The sequence below is a fragment of the Suncus etruscus genome, chromosome 3, assembly GCF_024139225.1.
Source record: "Suncus etruscus isolate mSunEtr1 chromosome 3, mSunEtr1.pri.cur, whole genome shotgun sequence".
Classification (NCBI taxonomy): domain Eukaryota; kingdom Metazoa; phylum Chordata; class Mammalia; order Eulipotyphla; family Soricidae; genus Suncus; species Suncus etruscus.
The window spans coordinates 116,601,068-116,627,718 of NC_064850.1; the positions used below are offsets into that span (position 1 = coordinate 116,601,068).

Sequence of the window (26,651 nt, forward strand, 5' to 3'; positions counted from 1 at the left end):
ATCTTTATTTAAACAGCTTGATTACAAATATGATTGTAGTTGGGTTTCAGTCATGCAGAGAACACCCCCCTTCACCAGTGCAACATTCCCATCACCAATGTCCCAGATATTCTTCCTCCCCACCCCACCCCAGCCTGTACTCTAGACAGGCTTCTACTTCCCTCGGTCATTCACATTGTTATGATAGTTCTCAATGTAGTTTTCCTTTTTTGTTTTTTTGTTTTTATTTTTTTTTTGGCCACACCTGGCGGTGCTAGGGGTTACTTCTGGCTGTTTGCTCAGAAATAGCTCCTGGCAGGCACAGGGGACCATATGGGACACCGGGATTCGATCCAACCACCTTAGGTCCTGGATCGGCTGCTTGCAAGGCAAACACCGCTGTGCTATCTCTTCAGGCCCAATGTAGTTATTTTCTAACAACACTCATCACTCTTTGTGGTGAACTTCATGTAGTGAGCTGGACCTTCCACCCTCCTCTCTTTTTCTCTGAGAATTACTGCAAAAATGTCTTTTATTTTTCTTAAACCCATAGATGAGTGAGACTATTCTGTGTTTTTCTCTCTCCTGCTGACTTATTTCACTCAGCATAATAGATTCAATGTACATCCATTTTTAGGAAAATTTCATGAGTTCATCTCTCCTGATGGCTGCATAATATTCCATTGTGTATATGTACCACAGTTTCTTTAGCATTTACCTGTTGAAGGGCATCTTGGTTGTTTCCAGAGTCTGGCTATTGTAAATAGCACAGCAATGAATATAGGTGTGAGGAATGGATTTTTGTATTGTGTTTTTGTGTTCCTAGGGTATATTCTTAGGAGTGGAATAGCTGGATTGTATAGGAGCTCAATTTCCAGTTTTTGGAATCGCTTTATTTTCTGTATCGCTTTCCATAAAGGTTGGACTAGATGGCATTCCCACCAGCAGTGAATAAAAGTTCCTTTCTCGGGCCCGGAGAGATAGCACAGCGGTGTTTGTCTTGCAAGCAGCCGATCCAGGATCAAAGGTGGTTGGTTCGAATCCCGGTGTCCCATATGGTCCCCCGTGCCTGCCAGGAGCTATTTCTGAGCAGACAGCCAGGAGTAACCCCTGAGCACTGCCGGGTGTGGCCCAAAAACCAAAAACCAAAAAAAAAAAAAAGTTCCTTTCTCCACATCCCTGCCAGCACTGCTTATTGCCATTCTTTGTGATATATGCTACTCTCTGTGGTGTGAGGTGATACCTCATAGTTGTTTTGATATGCATCTCCCTGATGATTAGTGATGTGGAGCATTTTTTCATGTACCTTTGGCCATTTGTATTTCTTCTCTGACAAAGTGTTCCTTTCTTCACCCCATTTTTTGATGGAATTAGATGTTTTTTTCTTGTAAATTTCTGTCAGTGCCTTGTATATTTTGGATATTATCCCCTTATCTGATGGGTTTTGGGTGAATAGTTTCTCCCACTCAGTGGGTGGCTCTTGTATGCTGGGCACTATTTCTTTTGAGGTGCAGAAGCTTCTCAGCTTAATGTATTCCCATCTGTTTATCTCTGCTTTCACTTGTTTGGAGAGTGCAGTTTTCTCTTTAAAGATGCCTTTAGTCTCAATGTCCTGGAGTGTTTTTACCAATGTGTTGTTCTATATACCTTATGGTATCAGGTCTGATATCAAGGTCTTTAATCCATTTGTATTTTACCTTCATACATGGTGTTAGCTAGGGCTCTGAGTTTGCTTTTTTGCAAGTGGCTAACCAGTTGTGCCAACACCACTTGTTGAAGAGGCTTTCCTTGCTCCGTTTAGGAATTCTTGCTCCTTTATCAAAAATTAAGTGATTGTATGGGGAGCATTCTCTGAGTACTCAAGCCTCATACATGACATTTTAAGTACAAAAAGGAGTAGGTGTAATATGACTTCAGTTTGGAGATATATGGCCTCTGAAAGCCTTTCTCTAAATCTTTTTCTTTTTGGTTTTGGTTTTTGGGCCACACCGGTGATTCCTGGCTATGTGCTTAGAAATTGCTCCTAGCTTGGGGGACCATATGGGGTGCTGGATGCCAGGTATAGAACAAAGGTCTGTCCTGGATGAGCCACATGAAAGGCAAAAGTCCTACTGCTGCACTACCGCTCCAGCCCTCTAAAGCTGTTCTTGACATTTTTGTTTGACTGATGGCTGTACTGAGTTATGCCAAATTCTATAGTTATTATTTATTTATTTTTGGGTTTTTGGGCCATGCTTGGTGACGCTCAGGGGCTACTCCTCGCTATGTGCTCAGAAATTGCTCCTGGCTCTGGGACCATATGGGACGCCAGGTATCTAACCCAAGTTTGTCCTGGGTCAGCAGCATGCAAGGCAAATGCCCTTACCACTGCTGCCGCCCCAATATATTAATTTTCTCTTAAGTTCATGTTTTTGTTTGTTTTTGTTTTTGGCTCTGGTTATTCCTGCTCTGGGACCATATCAGACACTAGGATTGAACCCAGGTCTGTCTTGGGTCAGCTGTGTGTGCTTATTACTCTGTCCCCAAGTTTGTTTTTCTTTTAGTTTATGAACCTTTCTGAAAGTGGTAGTGATTGTGTATTGCTTTTGTAATTTCTAGTTTTCAATGTGGGGTGCCTGCTTTGTGTTGGATTACTTGAGTCTGCATTGTATTATATTATTATATTAACATAAAACAGCAGCATATTCTCTAGTTATATTATTGATATGTTTTGCTTTCCATGGAAATTTTGACCTTCATATTTTATTGATTATTAACATTGAAAAAATATTAGACATTGTATTAAAGTATTATCTTTACCAATTAAAATCTTTTCTTTGTATTTGCTCAGTTTATTAGGATCTGAGTGTCTGAAATGGATGGGATAGGCAGAACAATCAGAGGGAAAGATATTAAGAGGGGGAAGAAAATGCAGAGCTTAGACTGATTGGATTTTAGAATCTCCAGGAGAGGAAGGAGAGACTTTGATATGGTTTTGAGCATATGGGACAGGTGACATCCTTCCTGGGGTGCTATCTTGTTAGATTATTTGGAAAACCCACCCTCCCAGATACCTTCTTTTTTCCGATTTCTTTTTTTTTGGGTCACACCTGGCAGTGCTCAGGGGTTACTCTTGGCTCTACTCTCAGAAATCACTCCGGGCAGTCTCGGGGGACCATATGGGATGCGGGGATTCGAGTCACTGTCCTTCCTCATGCAAGGCAAACGCCCTACCTCCATGCTATCTTTCTGGCCCCTCCCAGATACCCTCTAAGTTGTTTCTTCCTTATTAGCAACACATATTTATACTAGCACTTTTTTTTTTTTGATGTACGGGATGCATGAATAGCATACAGTTGATAGGAAAACTTTTTTTTTTTTTTTGTTTTTTGTTTTTGGTTTTTGGGTCACACCCGGCGTTGCTCAGGGGTTACTCCTGGCTGTCTGCTCAGAAATAGCTCCTGGCAGGCATGGGGGACCATATGGGACACCGGGATTCGAACCAACCATCTTAGGTCCCAGATCGGCTGCTTGCAAGGCAAACGCCGCTGTGCTATCTCTCCGGGCCCAAGACAGGAAAACTTTTGATTCTTCCAGTTATCAGAGAATGTTTGTTCCTACTTTATTTATTTATTTATTTATTTATTTTTTTTGGGACACACTTTGTAGTACTCAGGGCTTACTTTTGGGGGGGGGGGTCGTCACACCAGCAGTGCTCAGGGATTACTCCTAGCTCTGCTCCAGACAGGCATATGGGATGCCAGGAGGGGTTCGAATCACCAGCAGTCCTCAATCTGCTGCATGTAAGGCAAATGCCCTACCTGTGCTATCACTCCAGCCCTCAGGGCTTACTCTTGACTCTATGCTTAATGATCATTCATGGAGTGTTCTGGGAGGGGGATGGAACACCATAAGCCAGGGGTCTCAAACTCAATTTACCTGCGGGCCGCAGGAGGCAAAGTCGGGGTGATCCTTGAGTGCAAAGTCAGTAGTAAGCCTTGAACATTGTGGGGTATGACCCAAACAACTAAAACAAAACAAAACAAAACAAAAAAAAAAGATTCCTCTAGGGCAGGGTCACAAAATGTTGTATGGAGGGCCGTTTGCGGCCCATGGGGCCGCAAGTTTGAGACCCCCGCGCCAGGGATCCAACCAAGGGCCTTAACCCATGTTGTATTTCTCTTGTCCTCTTATTCTTTAACTTGAAATACAGGTGGAATATTTTGAAAATGGCCTAAGCATTTTTTCTCTTAATTTCAAGAGTTTATCTCCCTCTTTCCTGACTCAAACTTTTCATGAAAATGTTTTGTTGAGGTATGATAAATGGAGACAAACCTTTGAAGTGTGTTTAATGTATATTGAGTGAGATTTGACAAGAGTATGAAAATGTATAAACGTGACCACAAATAAAAAGAACTTTACTGTTCTAAACAAACTGCATTCCCATCGCCATTCTATATCTGGACAGTCATTGGGCCTGCATTCCAGGTTTTGCCGTTCCTTTCTCATGTAAGTAGAATGAGAAGTGTTTGTAGTCTTGCAGCTAACTTTATTCACTTGGCATATGGAAACACTGAGATTTCGCCATATTGCTGATACATATCCAGTGATGCTTTATTTTGCTGAGTGATTATCTATTGGTGATATAGTATATTTATTTGCCAGTTGGGTTCAATGCAGTTTGGATTCTGATTAAGGCTGTAAAGAACACTTATATATAAATCTTTATGTTATGTTCTTGTGGATTTTTTTTTTTTGCTTGTTTGTTTTTGTTTGTGGATTAACATTCTGAAGTGGAATTGCTTGTTATATGGTAATTATATATTTAGTTTAATGAGAAACTTCTAAAGTGTTAAGTGGCTGTAGAATTTTATTTTCTAATCAAAATTGCAATTGCTCTACATTCTCAATACTTAGTACTGTTAACATTTTAAATTGTAGGTTTTATTTTTTTTTGGTTTTTGGGCTACACACTGTGATGCTCGGGTTACTCCTGGCTATGCACTCAGAAATCCCTCCTGGGTGGAGGGAAAGGGACCCTTGAAACAAAATCAAAATAATTGAAAAAATTCATTAACTACAAGAAATAACTCCTGGTTTGGGGGACCATATGGGACACTGGGGGATCAAACCACGATCTGTTGTAGGCTAGCCTGTCCTAGGCTAGTGTGCGCAAGGCAGATACCTTAAGGCTTGCACCACCGCTTTGGCCCCAAATCATAGCTTTTTTGGGGTGTGTATCCAGCAGAGCTCAGGGGTTACTTCTGGCTCTGTACTCAGGAATCACTCCTGATGGTCTCTGGGGACCATATAGGATGTCGGGGATCAAACTCAGGTCAGCCTTGTGCAAGGTAAATGCTTTACCTGTTGGACTGTGTTATCACTCTGGGTTCCAAATTGTAGATTTTGTAGTGATTGTATATTGGTACCTTATGATTTTAATTTGTATTTAATAAAAATTTGCATCTTTCTTTGGGCTTATGTCTTGTGATGTTTCTAGATTTTACCCAAGTTTTAAAGTAATTACCGTATATATTCAAGTATAAGCCAACCCCTCCACCCCAGTTCCACCCTAAAAACTGGGAAAACTTAGTGACTTGAGTATAAGTTGAGGTGGAAATGCAGCAGCCACTGGTAAATTTCAAAAATAAAAATATATACCCAAAACAATCATAATAATTGAACCAATAGGTTAAATGTTTTTCAATATTTATTGCTAAAGAAAAACTGTAAACTAGTAACAATAACTTTAAAACTTTAAAATGCAGAAAACCGTAGCTTAACAAGTAATCAAACTAAATCACAGAGGTTAAAATCCTTCAAAACAGGATTCTTCCTCATCTTCTATATGTCCAAATAGAGCTTCAGCTGTATCTGATGTAAGGGTATCAGCATGGACATTGTCAATTATCACTGAGTTCGCAGATATAATCATACAAAGCACAGAATATTGTGGGTTAAATAGTTCAGTGGCATCCAGTTCAGTTCAGCTGTCTACCTCTTCAGCTCAGCCACAACTTGTGGACTGAGCTGAAGCACCGCCCCCTCGGCAGAAGACGACTGGAGACTTCATGCATTTGACTTGGTGCGCACACTCAATCAAATAATCTGCATAATCCGAGTATAAGCCGAGTTTGGGGTTTTCAGCACAAATTTTGTGCCGGAAGAACTTGGCTTATACTCGAATATACAGTATGTTGTTTTATTGGATTGTAAGAAGTCTGTATACTGATAGCAATATAGTTTACAAATATTTTCTTCCAATTGGTATCTTGACTAATGCTGAGAGAGTGTATTTGAGGAAAAGTTTACTTTGAAATGCTAGAATATTTTGGAAGACTTAAAGTATAAATCAGATTTTATACAAATAATTATGTGTAATAAAGAAGTACACCTAATAGTATAAAGTACTGCATAAATAAGGCAATGAAAGAATAAACCATTTTAGGGGGGGTGTTTGGGTCATACCTGGCAGTGTGTATGACTTAGGGCTCTGCTCAGAGATCACTCCTGGCAGTGCTCAAGGGGTCCATATGTGATGCCAGGGATTGAAGCAGGGTGGGTCACGTACAATACTATGACTCTGGACTGAATCCAAGACCTTATACATGCAAAGATGATGCTTCGCGATTGCAGTTGAGGCCTGTCTCTTGGGGGAGTGTACACAAGTGTTCAGTTACTATGGAACTTGGATTGGCTGCATGCCAGACAAGTGGCTTAACTCCTCTATTCTTTGACTTTTTCAATTTTTTGAGTGATATTAGCACCCTATTGGTTTCAGAGAAGGATTTTCTCTGCCTCATAAGATCTCACTCCATATTGCTGGCAGAAGTCTATTTTATGAAATCTATTTGATTGTATGGCCCTCATTTCTTTTAAAAACTAGGAGTGAAATTTAAAAACTATTACAATGAAAAATTTTTTCTTTTAAGATCAAAATGAGGGGCCGGAGAGATAACACAGTGGCATTTGCTTTGCAAGTAGCCGACCCAGGACCTAAGGTGGTTGGTTTGAATCCCGGCATCCCATATGGTCCCCGGTGCCTGCCAAGGGCTATTTCTGAGGAGATAGCCAGGAGTAAGCCCTGAGCACCACCGGGTGTGGCCCAAAAACAAAAAACAAAACAAAACAAAAAAAGGATCAAAATGATATCTAAATAAAATTCTATCCTTACCTGTGGGGGTCCACCAAGCTCCACATTTTGTTTCTGGCCATTCCTAGCTGTGCTCCTCCTGGTTCTGTGCTTAGTAATCATTCCTGGTGGGGCATGGAGGAACATACTTGATGCCCAGATTTGAACTGTCTTTTGAGGCAGGTACCTTAATACTCTGTAGTATCTCTCCCATCCCAAATTTCCATTCAAGGAAAAGGTGACATCATTTATTTACCTGTAACTACTTATAACTTGGTTTTTATGTTTCTTTCTAACTTTCATTGTTGTGATGACCAGGTTCTCACTCTTTAAAGATGCTGCATTCTGTAGGTTGGATGGCACAGTCCTTTGTGGGTTCTCAGGTTGGAGATTACCCACTGTGGTCTAATCACATAAGTGGAAGTATCAGTACTTACATTAGAGATGGGTACTTCAGAGATTTAGTATATATTTCAGCATGTTTTATGTAAATGTTCTAGTAATTAATGTTTTTAATACTAATGAGCTTTTCTCACTCATAAATGTATAACGACATTGTGATGAGATTGAGACAGGGTGTTAATACTTTTTTCTCTTTTAATACACAGGAATGGGTTGGACAAGTGGAGATAAGTGCCCTTTCTCTTATGTACAGGTAAGACACTAATAATAAAAAAATAGAAATTTTATACTAAAATTATTAAAATAGTAGACATTTTTGTAAGATTTGGTTTCTTTTGTAATTGCATTTGACTTATATATATGTCAGGTTTCAGCTTTTTTTTTTTGGGTCACACCTGGTGGCGCTCAGGGTTACTCCTGGCTCTGCACTTAGAAATTTGCTCTTGGGGCCGGGCAGTGGCGCTAGAGGTAAGGTGCCTGCCTTGCCTGTGCTAACCTTGGATGGACCGTGGTTCGATCCCCCGGTGTCCCATATGGTCCCCCGAGCCAGGAGCGACTTCTGAGCACATAGCCAGGAGTAACCCCTGAGCATCACCGGGTGTGACCCAAAAAAAAAAAAAAAAAGAAATTTGCTCTTGGCAGGCACAGGGGACCAAATGGGATGCTGGATTTGAACCACCATCCATCCTGGATAGGCTGTGTGCAAGGCAAATGCCCTACCACAGTGCTATCTCTCCAGCCCCTGAATATTTTAATTGTAGAAAATTTTTGGATGGAGAAGTCCAATTGTTTTTTTTCAGGATTATGAGCTTCATCATTTATCAACTTTACAGAGAAATTCTCAGGCTGACAGACTTTTTGTCAGTTTTATTACTACTGCCTAATTGAAACAGATGTTATATTTTTCTTTTGAAATAGATTTTATTGAAACAGTTTTTGTTTTTGAGCTCTTATGAATTACATATATGGAAGCTAAAAATATTTTTTGTGTATCTGTAATCTATGCTACCAAACACATCTGAGGCTATTGAATGAATGTGAATGAATGGATAATTAAATCTCAGTTCTTGAAATATGTATGTCATTGAGAATTTCTAAATATTGTTTTCAGGAAAGATTTTGTAATTTATCAGGAGCCAAATGTTTCTCCTTCACAAGTAACAGAAAATAATTTTCCTGATAAGGTAAGACTTTTTCTAAGTGTTTCTTAAGGGCTTAAGTGAAAGAACCAATCAGATTGTCATCTTGATCTCTAGTGCTGAAATTCTTTTGGGTCACACCTGGCAGACTCGGGACCATATGGGATGATGGGAATTGAACATAGATCTGTTCTGGAACACCCTACCACTGTGTTATTGCTCCGACAGTGCTGTGATTCTTAAGTGGCTTTTGAATATTGAAGGCTATACTAAGTTTTTTAAGGCCATTAAATCATTTTATATTTTATTTATTTATTTGTTTGTTTGTTTTTTTGGGTCACACTCAACAAGCGCTCAGGGGTTACTCCTGGCTTTACGTTCAAAAATCTCTCCTGGCAGGCTTGGGGATCCATATGGGATGCCAGGATTTCAACCACTGTCCTTCTGCATGCAAGGCAAACGCCTTACCTTCATGCTAAATCTCTGGCCCCTCATTTTATATTTTAATTCCAAAAAGAAAAAGGCAATCACCCAATGCTGATTTTTTTTTTTTTTTTTTTGGTTTTTGGGCCACACTCGTTGACACTTGGGGATTACCATATGGGATGCTGGGGGATCGTCCAAGGTTAGCCCTGTGCAAGACAAATGCCCTACCGCTTGCGCCACCCCTCTTGCCCTAATGTTGAACCTTTTAAAATATTTCACCAGAGGAAAACTTTGGGATACAGTATGTTTGATAAACTTTTATGTTAATATAAAAATTAAATAATAAAATAATAACTTGTGAAAATAAGTTCTGACATCACATCTGGAAACTGGTAATCTTGGTAAATTTTTCATCATAAGGGTAATTTATTGGCCAAAGCCAATAAATTAAGCCAAAACCTATGATTTATCAAGTCATAGACAGAAATAAAAAGTAGTCTGAATCCCAGAAAGAAAACAAAAACTTCAACTGATTATTTATGGATCAAGTTGAAGTGACTCATGTGTTTTTGTGCTAATGGTAGCAAGGTAGAAGGGAAATGAGTGAAATTCTACTTTTATAAGGACTTGAAGGTTACAGGGTGTTTGGGGTTGAGTCTGTATTTTTTTTTTTTTTTTTTTTTTTTTTGGTTTTTTTGGGTCACACCTGGCAGTGCTCAGGGGTTATTCCTGGCTCCAGGCTCAGAAATTGCTCCTGGCAGGCACAGGGGACCATATGGGGCGCCGGGATTCGAACCGATGACCTCCTGCATGAAAGGCAAACGCCTTACCTCCATGCTATCTCTCCGGCTCCGAGTCTGTATTTTTGAGTAAGATTTTTTGAATATGACATAATCTAAACAGAATCAGTGTACATTCTCTTTGACTAAGTAATAGACAAAATACTTAAAAAGTTGTAAAGTAATATAAATATTAAAATATAAATAACAGCAATAAGGCATTTGTCTTGCACTTGGCTGACCCGGGACAGACCCGGGATCAAGACCCAGCATCCCATATGGTCCCCTGAACTGCCAGGAGGGATTTCTGAGCCCAAAGCCATGAGTAACCCCTGAGCACTGCTGTGTGTGGCCCAGTACCCCTTCCCCCCAAAAAGAAAGTTGTAGAAAAATTTACATTCTGTGTCTTTGTGCTAATCATTAGTTAATTCTTTAATTCTCTAAAAAATTTTCGTTTTTAGAAATGTTGATTTTTGGTTATCCCTTATGGATTTTTCCACAATCCACTCACTAAGGACTTAACTGATTTTTGGATGTACCATAACTGATCATATTTGAATTTTTCCTGCTTTATGGCCACATCCAGCCATATCCAGGGTCTAGATCTGCTCTCAGGATTACTTCTGGAGTGCTTGAACCCAGGTTGTCCACATGTGAGGCAAATGCCCTATCCACTGTGCTATTGCTTTTGACACCTCATATTTGAACTTTAATTGCCTTTTAAAATGTTCTGGGGTGGGGGATGAGGATATTGGTAATGGGTATGTTGCACTGGTGAAGGGGGGGGGGGTTCTTTTTATGACAAAAACCCAACTACAATCATGTTTGTTATCACGGTGTTTAAATAAAGATATTATTGAAAAAAAAAGATGTTCTCTCTGGCCAGAGTGATAGCAAATTGGGGTAAGGTGTTTGCCTTGCACGCAGTCAACCCTGGTTCCATCTCTGACATCCCATATGGTCCCCCAAGCACTCCAGAAATAATTCCTGAGTGCAGAGTCAGAGCTAGGAGTAACCCCTGATCATTGCTGGGTTGCCCTCCACCCCCACATAAAACAAAATGTTCTTTCAAGCACAAATGATAGTATAACAGGTAGTGTGCTTGTTTGTCTGGCATGATCTGAATTTGACCCTAGAATCACAAGGTTTTCTGAACCCTGCTAGGAGTAGTCTGAGCACTGCCAGAAGTGCTCAAAACAAAACAAATTTTCTCTAGTTGGCAATAGTTTGATGGTATCTTAGCGATGTTTGTGATATAAGTTGCTATGTAAAATGTCACGAGGAGTAGAAGATTCCTTTATTTTTATATTTTTCAGGTATTACTGTGTTTTTCAAATGGAAATCACTATGACATTGTCTATCCCATAAAGTATAAGGAGAGTTCAGCTATGTGTCAGTGTAAGTACCAACTTTAGGTTGTGTAGGAAATGTTATTACTAAACTTGGCAGTCTTGATGTATCAAATTACTAAAAATCTTAGATTCCAAAGTATATTTGAATAAAAACATGGGGGATAAGTATGACTTATAAATAGTTATTTCTTTTCTGCAATAATTTTATAAATTTTTAAGTGCTGTTAAAGTTATTAGTATATAGTTTAAAAATGTAAATGATTGGGCCAGAGCAATAGTACAGCAGGTAGGCACTTAACTTGCATTGGCCAACCTGGGTTTGATCTCCTGTATCCCATGTGGTCCCCTGAGCCTTCAGTTAGTATGATCCCTGAGATTAGAACCAGGAGTACTGAGTACTGCTGGCTTTGGCCCCAATAAGACAACAAAAATGTAAATGATAGCATAGAAAATGCTGTGTTTTATGGTTCCAGACCAAGATTTGTTAATTTTTACTGTTTTATTTATTTTTATTTATTTTTCTAATTTTTTTGAGGGGATGAGGGATGAGGAAGGGGTGAGAGGGGAGGAGGAGGAGGAGCGAGGGGAAGGAGGAAAGAGCTTTGGGAAGGGTTGGGGGGTTGGAGAGGGACAAGGGGAGGAGAGTTGCCAGGAGGGGTGCAGGCTTTGGAGAGGGGTGAAAGGAAGGAGGGGTGCTGTGTACTGAGGGGGAGGGAGAGGAGGAGGAGGCTTTTTTATTTATTTTTTTTTAAATTTTTGGGTGTTCCACACTGGTGATGCTCAGGGTTTGCTCCTGGCTTGGGGGACCATATGGGATGCGGGGATCGAAGTGCTGTCTGTCCTAGGTTAGCGCATGCAAGGCAAACTCCCTACCGCTTGTGCTACTGCTCCAGCGCCATATTATTATTTTTTTTTTTTTAGTTTTTAGAAGCATATTTATGTAACTGCACATAACTTTTGTGTAAAAAAAAGGGCAATATGAAGCATCATACCACAAAGATTACAGTAAGAGATCTTGGTTGGGCTGGATGATAGTGTGGAGGTAGAATGCTTGCCTTGCATGTAGAAGGACAGTGGTTTGAATCCTGGCATCCCATATGGTCCCCTGAGCCTGCTAGGATATATTTCTTTTTGACCCGGCAGCGCTCAGGGCTACTCGCTAGCTCTACACGCAGAAATCGTTTCCAGCAGGCTCGAGACCATATGGGACACCGGAATTCTAACCACCGACCTCTGCATGCGAGGCAAATGCCTCCATGCTATCTCTTCGGCCCCCCAGGAGCTATTTCTGAGCATAGAGCTGGGAGTAACCCCTGAGCGCTGCGGGGTGTGATCCAAAAACAAAAACAAAAGAGATCTTTGCTATTTTGATATTTTTGGGCTATGTAGGGAGAGGGTGTGTGTGTGTGTGTGTGTGTGTGTGTGTGTGTGTGTGTGTGTGTGTGTGTGTGTGTGTGTGTGTGTATTTTGTTTGGGCTATGTAGAGAGGTAGGGTGTGTGTGTGTGTTGTTCTGTGAGTTTTGTCTTGTGCATTTGTGTGTGTGTATGTGTGTTTTGTTCTGTGAGTGCTGTCGTATGTGTGTGTGTGTGTGTGTTAGGGTGTGTATGTGTTTTGTTTGGGCTATCTAGAGAGAGGTAGGGTGTGTGTGTGTTTTGTTCTGTGAGTGCTGTCCTGTGTGTGTGTGTGTGTGTTAGGGTGTGTGTGTGTGTTTTGTTTGGGCTATGTAGAGAGAGGTAGGGTGTGTGTGTGTGTGTGCTCTGTGAGTTTTGTCTTGTGCATTTGTGTGTGTGTTTTGTTCTGTGAGTGCTGTCCTGTGTGTGTGTGTGTTAGGGTGTATTGTTTGGGCTATGTAGAGAGAGGTAGGGTGTGTGTGTGTTGTTCTGTGAGTTTTGTCTTGTGCATTTGTGTGTGTGTGTTTTGTTCTGTGAGTGCTGTCTGTGTGTGTGTGTGTGTTAGGGTGTGTGTGTGTTTTGTTTGGGCTATGTAGAGAGAGGTAGGGTATGTGTGTGTGTTCTGTGAGTTTTGTCTTGTGCATTTGTGTGTGTGTGTGTGTGTGTGTTTTGTTCTGTGAGTGCTGTCCTATTAATCACTCCAACACCTTTGGAGGAGGCCCCTTTCCCTGCTCTCATTATAGATCACAGTGAAAAAATCACAGTAGCTCACTACAAATGACAAATGTAAAATGATTGTTGGCACTCAGAAGTCTAACTTTATTAAACATATACTGTCAACCTTTGAGGGTTCTACTCTTTTTCTCTTACGTTTTTTTAATTTCCATTTGGTATGTGTTAAAAGAGAAGTAGTCTTCTATGTAGAACATAGCCCTAACCCTGTATTTTAACAGGAAAAGTAGGGGGTTGCCTTATACACCCAGTTGTCTTATACAGAAAATACGGTACTTTAGGACAATAGAAATTCCAACATTTTAAAACTATCAGTTAACTTTAGTTTTAGTGGTTAATTTTTCCAATCTTTCTTTCTCATTCTCATTTATCCTCTGTTCTGACACAGTGCATGCCACTGAGAGAGTAGTAATGCTGGGCTAGTAAATAGCTTTTCCTTATTCCTAGTTAAACTTTTAAGGAAAGGCAGTCACAGTCACAATGTATAATAACTTATTAACACATGATCTTTTTTTTTGTTTGTTTTGTTTTTGGGTCACACCAGTGGGCAGTGCTCAGGGGTTACTCCTGGATTTACGCTCAGAAATCGCTCCTGGCAGGCTTGGGGGGGGGGGGGCATATGGGATGTGGGATTTGAACCACCGATCCACTGCATGCAAGGCGAACACCTTACCTCCATGCTATCTCTCCGGCCCCATCACATGATCTATTTTAAGATGTGACTACCTAGTTAGTTGTCTCTGTCCATCTAACTTCTGGACTGTTTCGTCTTTTGGGAGCAATAACATGTAGTCTACCTTGCTTATACTTTTGATGGGGCTTCCAAGCAGTTATTATGGGGTCCTGGGGCCCCTTTTAGTTATTCTCAGGCACTTGGGTCAACACTTGAGTGAGAGGGCCGAGCAGGGACCTGAGGTTACCTCATTGGTGCCGGGGGTAGAGGGGATTGGGGATGTGTTAGAGATCAGCCTGATGTTGACAGCATGCTTGTGCTGCCCTTCTGCTGAGCTAACTAGAACACAGTATTTTATGTAATTTTAGATAAAATGTACATTTCAAATTGATACGATAAAGTTGTGTTACTGATGCTGAAGGTGTTAGGGTCAGAGCAGTAGTACAATTGTTAGGCTATTTACCTTGCAAATAGTTGACCAGGCATTAATTCCCTGAACCTTATATGGTCTCCCCAGTCTTTTAGGAGTGATCTCTGAGTGCATAGCCAGGAGTAAACTAACTATGGTCCAAAGGTCTAAAAAAACAAACAGCCCTCCCTCCCCCAAAGATGCTGAAGGTGTCTAAGGTTTTAGAAGGTTGGGCAATATTGTCATGTTTCTATTCTTTACTGTTTGGAGAAAAATGCTTAGTTAATGGTGTGTGGTGTCTCTTGCAGCTCTCCTTTATGAATTGTTATATGAAAGGGTATTTAAGACTGATGTCAGTACAATCTTGATGGGACTAGACACCTCTGAAATAGCTGATGAAAACAGCAGTGAAGTGTCAGATTCCGAGGATGACAGTTGCAAGTAAGACTTAAATCCTAAAATATCTCTTTAGTGCCATTTGGTAACATAGTTAAGTAAATGTTTCGGTGGTGTTTTTTTGCAGAATGAGCTATTAACGTATTTATATATAAGTTTGCAGCAAAATTTTCTTTATTCCTGCCACTAATTTTACCTAGTACCTGTCATGAAATTCTTTCTCTGGAACGTGGACCTATTTTTGTTGAGGATCTATTTATTTAGTGAAATAATTTGGTCTTACGTATATTTTTATATCTAAAAAATTGTAAGGTTTTAATTGTTTATTTACAATACTGTAAGGATCTGCCACTTTGAATCCCTTGATTTATTTCATTCTTTCTTAAACTGTGCCTTTTTCTTCTTGAATAAAAAAAATCTGTTTGGGTTATAAGTGTCTACATATCTTTGAAGGAAGCCTAATAAGTACATTTAAAAAAATATGAATCACTGAGATAGAGTAAAAAGTTAATGGTTGTCGACGGGACGGCGGCGGAAAAAAAAAAAAAAAAGTTAATGGTTGAATTTCAGTCACACAGTGGTCCCCTTCATCATTGTACATTCCTGCCCACCAGCGTTCCCAACTTCTCTCTGACTCCCTGCCCCTCTACCTGCCCCTCTGTGATAGATGCTTTTCCTCACTCAACAGCTCCCTTTTTCCTTTTAAATACCATGGTTTGCAATATTGTTACTGAAAGGTTATCATACATAAAACTTCATCTCCTTTCAGCACCCAGTTCTTGTCTAGAATGATCATTTCCAACTTTGATTGTCATAGTGGTCCCTTCTCAGTCCTAACTTTAACCCCTTCCCCCATTTATTTTGTATCCCACAAAAGAGTGCGATTATTCTATGTCTTTTCTTTTCCTTGTGGTTCATTTTTCTTAACATAATACTCTTCATCCATGTATAAGCAAATATTATGACTTCATTTTTCTTAACAATTGCATAGTATTCCATGTGTAGATGTACCAAGTTTCTTTTTCCGACTTCATTGTTCTTGAACTCTTTTGAGTTGTTTCCAGATTTTGGCTATTGTGAATAGGGTTGCAATAAAAAGGAGTTCATACACCTTCTCTGCATTGTATTTGGGCCCTTAGGTTATATTCCCAGGAGTGGGGTTGATGTGTCATATTGGAGGTTTTAAGAATTGTCTATATTTTTGGGCCGGAGAGATAGCATGGAGGTAAGGCGTTTGCCTTTCATACAGAAGGACAGTGGTTCGAATCCCAGCATCCCATATTGTCCCTTGTGGCCTGCCAGGGGCGATTTCTGAGCATAGAGCCAGGAGCACTGCCGGGTGTGACCCAAAAACCAACCAACCAACCAAACAAAAAAGAATTGTCTATATTTTCAAGAAGGCTGGGCTAGTCGACATTTCCTCCAGTAGTGAATCAAAGTCCCTTTCTCTCTGCATCTGCATCTCTGGTGTGAGGTGTTACCTCATTGTTGATATGCCATCTTTAATGATGTGGGCCATTTTTCCTTGTGCTTCATGGCTATTTGTATTTCTTTGTTGAGGAAGTTTCTGTTTGTCTCTTCTCTCCATTTTTTGATGAGGTTGCATATTTTGTCTTGTTAAAATCTACCAGTGCCTTTTTTGTTTGTTTGTTTTTGGGTCACACCTGGCAGCGCTCAGGGGTCACTCTTGGCTTTGTGCTCAAAAATTGCTCCTGGCAGGTTTGGGGGGGACCATGTGGGATGCCGGGATTTGAACCACTGTCCGTCCTAGGTCAGCTGCGTGCAAGGCAAATGTCCTACTGGCTGTGCTAACTCTCCGACCCCTATTTTATATATCTTATATCTTGGATATTAACCCCATATCATCTGGTTATTGGGTAAATCATTATCTCTTCCAGTTTGTGGGAAGCCTTGTATCCAGATCATTTTTTGGGGAGTGGAATCGCACCCGGCAGTGCTCAGGGGTACTTCTGGCTCTGCACTCAGAAATTGCTCCTGGTAGGCACTGGGGACCCTATGGGATGCTGGCAATGGAACCGGGGTTCATCCTGTTTTGGCTGCATAGAAGGCAAATGCCCTACCGCTGTGCTATTGCTCCGGCCCTTCCAGATCATTATTGAAGTTGCAGAAATGTCTTAGTTTAATGTAGTTTTTCTTTTAATTTCACTTGCTTTGTCAGTGATGTTTTATCCTTGAAGATGCCTTTGCTTTCCTCTATGCACCATATAGATTCAAGTCTGATATTGAAGTCTTTAATCCATTTTGATTTGACTTTTGTGCATGGCATTAGTTCCGGTTTTTTTTTTTTTTTTTTATGTTGCAGTTTTCTCAACACCACTTGTGGAAGAGCTTTCTCTTGCTCCACCTCATATTTCTTGCTCCTTTATAGAAGATTAAGTTTTTATAAACTAAATTTAAGGCCAGTCTCAATGATAATTTGCTTGACTGATCTGAGGGTTTCTTTTTCCAGTATCATGTCTTCATTACTATTCTTTGTAATACAGTTTAAATTTAGGCAGAATGTTGTCTCTCATCTTTTTCTTCCCAGGAATTGCTTTAGCTATTTTGGGGTAAGGGATATTGTTCTACATGGATTTCAGAAATATTTGATTTGTTTTTCTGAAAAATGTTGTATTCTTTTATAAAGACTTCTTTGAAAGCTTTAGGGAATGTTGCCATTTTACTGATATTAATCTTTCCAATCCATGAACAGGGATTTTTTCCAGAAGTAGTTTTTTGTATGTAGTTTAATATGGGTCTTTCACCTTTTTAGTTTGGCTGATCTCAAGGTATTTACTTGATTTTCTGAGGCAAAACTGTAGAATTTTTTTTTTAATGACATCACTGTGGGATTCAGAAGTAAAATTTTTTTTGATAATCAAGTTTCAATCTTACAGTGTTCCTACACCAGTTTTTTTATACCAGTTTATTTAGTTCATTTCTCACCATGAATTTCCTGTTTCCTTTCCCCTATCCCTACCCACAGAAGGCCAAGAGGCATAAGGAAAACTCTTTCTGGCAGATACATTTCTCACTTCCCCCCCTTTTTTTTTTAGGCAAGAGGGCTACTAAAGGGGTATACATGCAGTATAATGCATATCACCTCCTTATTCTGTTCCTAGTTCTTGTCCAGTGATCACTTCTAATTATAGTGGTTCCTTCTTTGTGCTAACTGTACTTTCCTCCATCATTTCTATTGTTTTTGGGTATTTTTATACTATGGTTTTGGTGTGGTTATTTTTTTTTAAGTGTCCTACTAATAATGTGATCATTCTATGACCCTCCCTCTGACTTATTTTCTTCAGCATAGTATTCCATGTCTACCCATGCAAATTTATTATTTTTTCTAACATTGCATAGATATATTATGGTTTCCTTTATTACAGTCCACACTATAGTAAGCATCTTTTAGCTTAGCATCACTGAGACTTAGTTTTGTTATTCAAAATTTTTTTTTGTCTTTTTGTATCTATGTGTCTACCTATTTAGATCATACCACATTTGTGTTGTTCAGGGGCTCCCTCATGCAATTTTAACATCAAATGTTTTCTACTCCACAAAATGTTATGGGCTCTTTCTTTTTCTTAATTGAACCAGTGAGAATTACTATTAAACGTTGATAATATTGGACTAGGGAGATGGGTCAACGGCTTAGAGGGCATGTTCTGCATTGGGAGACCTGGATTCCATCTGAAGTACCACATGGTTCACTAGGCACCACTGGGAGAGTGGCCCAAATGGTGTGACCTGAAGAGGTAGTATAGGGGTCACAATGCTTGCTTCTAATCTGATTTCAATTCCAGCACTATATGTGGCCTTTGAGGACAATCAGGATTGAGCAGAAAGCCAGGGTTAAGTCCTGAGTGTAGCCTGGTATGGCTCCACCAAGGTGTGTGTACATGTGTACCTATATATGTGTATATGCATAATTTGAGTGTATATGCATACATATATACTAAATTTTTGATCAGCTCATTGAACCGGACCTTGACATTTTAGAATATAATATAATAGAATTTATATAATATATAAATATGTTAATTTTACACATGTTAATTGCATTCCAAATAATTATCATATTTTAATTTCTTTATAGGAGTAAAATAACTGCTAATGATATGAATGGACTTAAACCATTATCAGATGATCAGGTAATTAAAAATGGTTTCATCTCCTTATTCAATAGAAGAAAACTTAACAGTTTATAGTTTTATTCTTTTTATGATACATGAGGGGAGCTAGGCTACACCTGGCAGTACTCTGGGGACATTCCAGGCTCTGCGCTTAGGCTCAGGGGAACATATGGGTTGCTGGGGATCGAACCTGGGTTGACTGCATGCAAGGTAAAAGCCCTACTCACTGTCCTATCACTCCAGCCCCTTTATGATACATGTTCAATGAAGGCATTATCTAGCAAATAAATTTGTTGACAACTTTTTTTTCCTAATGTATATCAAACGAAAATGCTTTAAAAGCATCTTTGCCTGAATCAAAGCAATCAATTTATTACTCTCTAATTTTGTTTAGCAGCTGAAAAACAATGGGAACTCTCCTAGTCTGCCTTTGTCTAGAAAGGTGCTTAAATCACTCAGTCCGACAGTTTATAGAAATGTGGAATATGAAATTTGGCTGAAGTCTAAGCAAGGTGAGTTGAAAATACATATTTTCCATAAGTTTACTTTGGCAAACTTAAGTCAGCTTGATATTAAAATGACAATACGTTGTTATTGTTACAGTCCAACAAAAGCGTGATTATTCCATTGCTGCTGGCTTACAGTATGAAGTTGGAGATAAATGCCAAGTAAGTGATTTGTGTAGAGCTAAAGTTGTATTTGAAACCTGTTCTATCTGAAATAATTTGATAACTGCAGAATATATTCTACCTGTTTAGATATACACCCATACTCATTTATCTTCAGTTTTTTTTTTTTCTTTTTACAGAATGGGAAATATGCCACTAAAGATATCAAGAGTAAATTTCCCAGGTTCTTTTCTGTTCTTATGAATAAAATGCTGTGTTTAGTATAAAAGCCACTTATGTACACAAAAATGGTATTAATTTGAAAGACCTTGTTTTTTTTTTGATATCAGAAGTGACTTCACTGAAAAAGGGGACCCATTAGGGCCCGGAGAGATAGCACAGCGGCGTTTGCCTTGCAAGCAGCCGATCCAGGACCAAAGGTGGTTGGTTCGAATCCCGGTGTCCCAAATGGTTCCCTGTGCCTGCCAGGAGCTATTTCTGAGCAGCCAGGAGTAACCCCTGAGCAACGCCGGGTGTGGCCCAAAAACCAAAAATTAAATAAATAAACAAACAAATAAATAAATAATTAAAATAGTTCTTGACAGAGTCAGGGATGTAGCCCAGCTATAGAGTACTTGCTTTACATGGGTTAGGGCCCTGGATTTAATCACTAGCACCTCAAAAACTACAGCAAAACAAGAACACGATAGTCATTTACATTGATTTATTCTTGGATTGCTATTTCCTTTGTGATATTTGTGAAAAGTATATAATTAACTAGTATTAATGCCTTGGGAGGGATTGACTAACAAAAACTTAAGCAATATTCTGATACTGTGATATTTGTAAAGAAAGAGCGGAATATGTTCATGCGATTAATTGCTTCTTTACGGTATTGTCCAAAATGAGCTCTCAATTACAGACCCGAATTATGAAAGCTTTAACTGCAGTGATTTTGAGTACTTGTGAGAGACTAAAAGAAGAACAAGCCTCCCTGGGGTTCTGCCCTGGTAACAGAAGATCGCTTCTCTGAATTTGAGTCAGGGAATCCTTACTGTTCTATCAGGCAGATTCACTCTGGGGCTGCTTTGTTGATAAAGTAGATGTTAGAGTATTGTGTGTCTTTCTGTACTGCTTGACCATATTACTAGGAAATTCAAATGAAGGTGACTAATATACTCAAGCATCTTAGATAAAACTTAATTTCAGAAAAAAAATATTTTTGGAGAGGAAAGCTAAATTTCTATTGTGATTGTAAAAATCTCAGCTTAAAAACTTAGACCAACTAGAGCTGAAGAGATAGCACAGCCATAGGGCGTTTCCCACGCACATGGCGGACCAGAACAGGACCAGGACTGATGGACTCCCAGCATCCCATATGGTCCTCGCAGCCTGCCAGGGGCGATTTCTGAGTGCAGAGCCAGGAGTAACCCCTGAGCGCTGCCGGGTGTGGCCCCCCCAAAAAACCCCAAACTTAGACCTGCTAAAAAAGGAGCTGTCGCATAAAGTAGTTTTGGGTCTAGCTCTAGTACAGTATGTGATGAGTATGACATTTGATTGGAAGGGGAAATTTTTTTTTTTTTTTGGTTTTAGGGTTATATCCTGCAGTGCTCAGAGGGTATTTATTTTATAGGTTCTATGGTTGAGTTATTCCTGGTTTTATGTGGAACCATATGGTTTGGGGGATTGAATCAAAGTCTGCTACATGCAAATCAAGCACCTTAACCCCCATATTATCTCTCAGATCATATATTTGGGGCCAGATCTGGCAGTGTGTAAAGCTTATTCCTGGCTCTGACTTAAGGGATTCTTGTTGGCTGTGCTTTGGGAACCCTGTATGCTGCTCTGGGGCCAGCTGTGCTCAAGGCAAGCTCCTTAATCCCTGGATTGATCCTCCAGCTACCAGTTTTATTTCTTTTTTTTTGGGGGGGGAGGGTTTGGGTCACACCCGGCAATGCTCAGGGGTTACTCCTGGCTTTACGCTCAGAAATCGCTCCTGGCAGGCTTGGGGGACCATATGGGATGCCTGGATTCGAACCATCGACCTGCATGCAAGGCAAATGTATTACCTCCATGCTATTTTCCAGCCCCCCAGTTTTATTTCTTAAAAACATTGGTTTATCATTGGTTTACACATGAAGTAAAATTAGGGAGGGGTTGGAAGTATTTGGGTAACAACTGACCATGCTTTGGGATTACTCCTGCCTCTGTGTTCAGGGATTACTTCTGGTGGTGGTAGGGAGAACATAAAGGATATGGGGCTCAAATCCAGGTAGGCCACAGGCAAGATACACTGTACTATTTCTTTAGCTCCAAGAAGTACATTACACTTCATAGACGATCTAAGCTTTTCATCTCCTGTTAGGTCTTGTCTCACTGCTCCCTTTACTCTGCTTCTCATACCACTGTACTTTCTGAGGAAGCCCATCTCCTACTTGAGAGACACTTTTGAAGATTCTGTCATGATAGGCCAGTGGACGAGATCAGTTACCTAGTAGGAAAACAAATGATGGATCTATTTCCAGGGAGACTTAGAGGCCCAGGTTGTACATTTAAATGGTGGTTTTGAGTGCTGCTTTGTTCGTTAGTATCCCTTAGGTCTATGATGCATACCTCATTCCCTTTCCACCAGACTATCATGCAGGCTCTATTATCAGCCCCTTTACATTAAGAGTCAGATAAATAACTTGCTTAAAGATATTTTGCTGTAAATTAAAAAGCCAAGTCTGAAAAGATGATGGATATGTGCCAAAATCCCATGTTCAGAACACAGGGCTTGCTGCCCTATTATTACTTGGAACCTTGACAAATACCAACATACAATTTTTAGGAAAACAATTTTGAATGATTATGGAGGAGTAAATAGAAGTGTTTTTTTGAAATTTTTTTTTTTTACCGATATGTGTAATCTTTTTCTCTAATTGAAGAGAATACTTTTAAAATGATGGTAGAAATTGGTGGCTTATGATTCTTTCTGGAATTTTTCAGCAGGTTAGGTTTGATCACAATGGAAAATTTTCTAGTACAGACTTTCAAGGGGCTCATTCAGAGAATGGACCAGTTCTGGTTGAAGACCTTGGAAAGAAGTATGTATGGTCTTTGTCTTCCATTCAATCCTGTGTATTTGCAAAGCCAATTACATGTATTGTCTGTGTAGGAAATATATTTGTTTAAATGTGAAATGAAACTTAGTTATTAGCACATTGGCATTGGGGGGGTGTGTGTGTCACACCCGGCAGTCTTAGGGGTTCCTCCTGGCTCTACGCTCAGAAATCGCTCCTGGCAGACTTGGAGGACCTTAACGGATGCTGGGATTCGAACCACCGTCCTTCTGCATGCAAGGCAAATGCCCTACCTCCCTGCTGTCCCTCTGGCCCACATTGGCATATTTAATTACTTAATTAATTTTTTGATTTTTGGGTCACACCTAGCAGCACTTGGTTTACTCCTGGCTCTACGCTCAGATGGGGACCATACGGGATGCCGGGATTCGAACCACCATCCTTTTGCTTATAGGGCTAACACCTTAACTCCATGCTATCTCTCCAGCCCCCACATTGGCCTATTTTAAACAAAAATATTGGTTTTGTTTTTTACTGTTTAAAATGCCATTTTTGGGGCCGGAGCGGTGGTGCAAGTGGAAAGACATCTGCCTTGCCCACACTAGCCTTGGACAGACCATGGTTCGATCCCCCGGAGGCCCATATGGTTCCCCAAGTCTGGAGAGATTTCTGAGTGCATATCCAGAAGTAACATCTGAGCATCACCAGGTGTAGCCCCCCCCCCAAAAAAAAAGCCATTCTTCATAAAAGCAATTTAGGAAATTGTCTATATCATAACTATACATATAGGATTGGAGGCCTTTGGGACTGTTCATTTCTGCTTTTGTTGATTGTGTATAGTTTTCAGTTATTTCAAATGGAGTAGTTCAATTTTAAGGCTGACTTTCATTTTGAAATTCTATTATACACTGTTACTTTAAATTTCTCATAATTTCATTTGCTGCTGCCTTTAATAGAAGAAAATTGGTGCATACAGAAGACAGACATAAAGTAGACAGTGTGAGCCACAAAATAAACATCACCTGATTTTGCAACTCGTAGAATTTAATAAATTTATGTAGAATATGATAAATACATAGAATTTGATTAATCAGTAGAACATGATAAATTTAATTACAGATTAGGTAATCTAGTAGAATTGGAAGTATGTTAAAGGAAATCCCATACGTCCCACCATTCCACATATGCCTACTTGTGTCCTGTGTCATATTTTATCTTTTCTATCACCTTTTTGATTTTTTTTGCAATTATAATTAAGTTCTTTTAGTTTCCTGGTTCTTTGGAGGCGGGTTAGAAAATAATACTTTTGGTTTATGCTATCTTTGATTGAAATTTCATCTGAATTGCTGAGTTCTTTGTTTTTAATAATCCTTAAAAACAGTGAAAATACAGTATTTCTGTGGAATATTTCAGTGTACATAATTTTTTTTTGAAGACATTCACCGAAGAACCTCAAACCTTCAGAAAGCTGGAACACAGTGGCAGGGAAGAAGACTAAAAAACCCTCCAATTCTGGACAAAATTTTCATTCTGGTAGGAGCTCATCAGGTTACTTTCTTTCTTTTTTCTTTTTCTTTTCCCTTTCTCTTCCCCTTTATCTTCCTCTCCTTCACTCCATCCCCATCTTACTTCCTTTCTTTATAACAATAATTACCAAAAATAGACATGCTGGATAGTTAATACAGGGGTTACATTGCTTGCCTTAAACAGGGCAGACACTGATTAAATTCTCACTAGCATGTATAATCCCTAGAGCTTTTCAGGAAGTGATCCCTGAGCACAGCTGGGTCTAGTGCACACCCTTCAGCTCTCCCCTCAGCTCTCTGTTTACTTTCTTCCTCTTGCTTGTTTTGTGGTCCATGTCTTGATGACCCAGGGATGCAGTATATTCCTATGATCCTCACGGGAGGTCACACATTAGGTTGTGCTCGAACACGCACTTACTGGGGGATTGCTCATGGTTAGTTGTTGCTATTGGGTGTTGTATGGTCCATTTAGGCTTAACATTGGGTTATTCTTCCTGGCTGTGGTATAGTTGCCTGTGGATCTCAGCATAGCTGCCAGGATTGTGTGCTGTGCATGTAGGTCACCGGGATATGCACTCATGACCGTATGCTTCCAAGACAGTTGTGAAAGTCACCGCACTACTCCTCTGAGCTCCAGTTACTTTGTGGGAGCTGGTGTTATTGGATGGGAGGTTGCTTATAATAACATTTTGAGGTTGGTTTTTTTTCTGTCACAGACATGGATTATAGAGGGCCAAAGAATTCAAGCAAGCAGATAAAAGCCCCATCAGCACTACCTCCTCGACTCCAGCATCCTTCAGGAGTGAGACAGCATGCATTTTCCAGTCACTCAGCAGGGCCATCATCTCAGAAACCCTCCAGTGAGCACAAAAGTCTCAGCAGGACCCCCTCACAGATAACCAGGTGAGCTTTCTCTTGCCAGAGAACTGAAAAGAGAGGAACATCTTTCATTTGCTATTATAGTATATCCACTTACATAGTTGGAAATTGTTTATATCCATAAATTGTGTGTGATCCCAGAGGATGTAGGATCTTCTATACTTTAAAGCAGGGGTCTTCAAACTACGGCCCGCGGGCCACATATTGTATTTATTCCCGTTTTGTTTCTTCACTTCTAAATAAGATATATGCAGTGTGCATAGAAATTTGTTCATAATTTTTGTTTTTACTATAATCTGGCCCTCCAACAGTCTGAAGGACAGTGAACTGGCCCCCTGTTTAAAAAGTTTGAGGACCCCTGCTTAAAGCATGTGAATGAAAGGTAAAAATTGAGATGCTTATTTTACATAGAACCAGTATTTCCGATGTTACATTTTTACAGTTAAAATTTTTTTAGGTGAGTTCATTAATCCCTATTGTTAAGCTTTACAGTTAAATTTTTATTTAGGTGAGTTTATTAATGCCTATTGTTAAGTTCTAAAGTGAAGTGGTGGTTATTTCTGATAATTCTCCATGGAGGTACTTGTTTCCTAGCACTTGAACGTTAGGATCTGTTACTCACAGACTGGCATTAACCTTGTAGGGATATGTTCTAAGTGAATATATTTATAGTTTTCCAGAAGTTGTGAAGAGTGTGAATGATTAAACATGAGTCAGAAGACATGTGTTGTTTCTCTGGGTTGGGTATGGCTACAGACTACTCTTCTATGACTGCACAACCATCTCTTCTGCAATGTGGTTGTTAATGAGCTCATTTTTACTGAATGTGGTCTTTTGCTGGTGTCATCAGCCAAGGACCTGAGAAGACTGATTGTGTCTCTATGGAAACCTAAAAATAGACATTGACTACAGAAATTCATTGGCATAAAACAAGATGTTCCATTTACAAAATGATTACTTTTTTGTTTTGGGGTCACATCCAGCAGTGTTTAGTGGTTACTGCTGGCTCTGAACTCAGGAATTACTCCTGATGAACTTAGAGGACATATGGGATACAAAGAACCATATATGGGTCAGCCACGTGCAAGGCAAGTGCCTTACCTGCTATACTTTTATTCTGGCTCTATTTTTTTTTCTTTCTTTTTCTTTTCTTTTTTTGGTTTTTGGGTCACTCCCGCCAGTGCTCAGGGTCTACTCCTGGCTCTATGCTCAGAAATTGCTCTTGGCAGGTTCGGGGGACCATATGGGATGACAGGATTTGAACAACTCCTTCTGTGTGCAAGGCAAACGCCCTACCTCCATGCTATCTCTCTGACCCATGGCTCTATTTTTTAATTGAGTAGGAAATAAGCAATGTGTGGTTTTTTTTTTTTTTTTTTTTTTGGTTTTTGGGTCACACCCGGCGGTGCTCAGGGGTTACTCCTGGCTGTCTGCTCAGAAATAGCTCCTGGCAGGCACGGGGGACCATATGGGACACGGGGATTCGAACCAACCACCTTTGGTCCTGGATTGGCTGCTTGCAAGGCAAACGCTGTGCTATCTCTTTGGGCCCGGAAATAAGCAATGTTTTGACTTGAGCCTAAGTACTTGAAAGATTGTAGACTCAGCTGGAGCGATATACAGGGAGGTGTTATGGTGTTTGCCCTGCATGCA

General features: G+C 39.9%; 1 protein-coding gene across 1 annotated transcript in view; it reads left to right on the forward strand.

The window, feature by feature from the left end:
* OTUD4 (OTU deubiquitinase 4) overlaps window positions 1-26,651 on the forward strand; it is a 54,654-nt gene that overhangs the window by 10,625 nt on the left and 17,378 nt on the right. Inside the window, exons 4-13 of the mRNA XM_049769995.1 lie at window positions 7,699-7,745; window positions 8,604-8,676; window positions 11,153-11,234; window positions 14,703-14,835; window positions 18,887-18,941; window positions 19,318-19,435; window positions 19,527-19,591; window positions 22,523-22,617; window positions 24,029-24,126; window positions 24,836-25,022. Coding sequence (XP_049625952.1) covers window positions 7,699-7,745; window positions 8,604-8,676; window positions 11,153-11,234; window positions 14,703-14,835; window positions 18,887-18,941; window positions 19,318-19,435; window positions 19,527-19,591; window positions 22,523-22,617; window positions 24,029-24,126; window positions 24,836-25,022 — 953 coding nt within the window. The remainder of the gene's footprint in view (window positions 1-7,698; window positions 7,746-8,603; window positions 8,677-11,152; window positions 11,235-14,702; window positions 14,836-18,886; window positions 18,942-19,317; window positions 19,436-19,526; window positions 19,592-22,522; window positions 22,618-24,028; window positions 24,127-24,835; window positions 25,023-26,651) is intronic.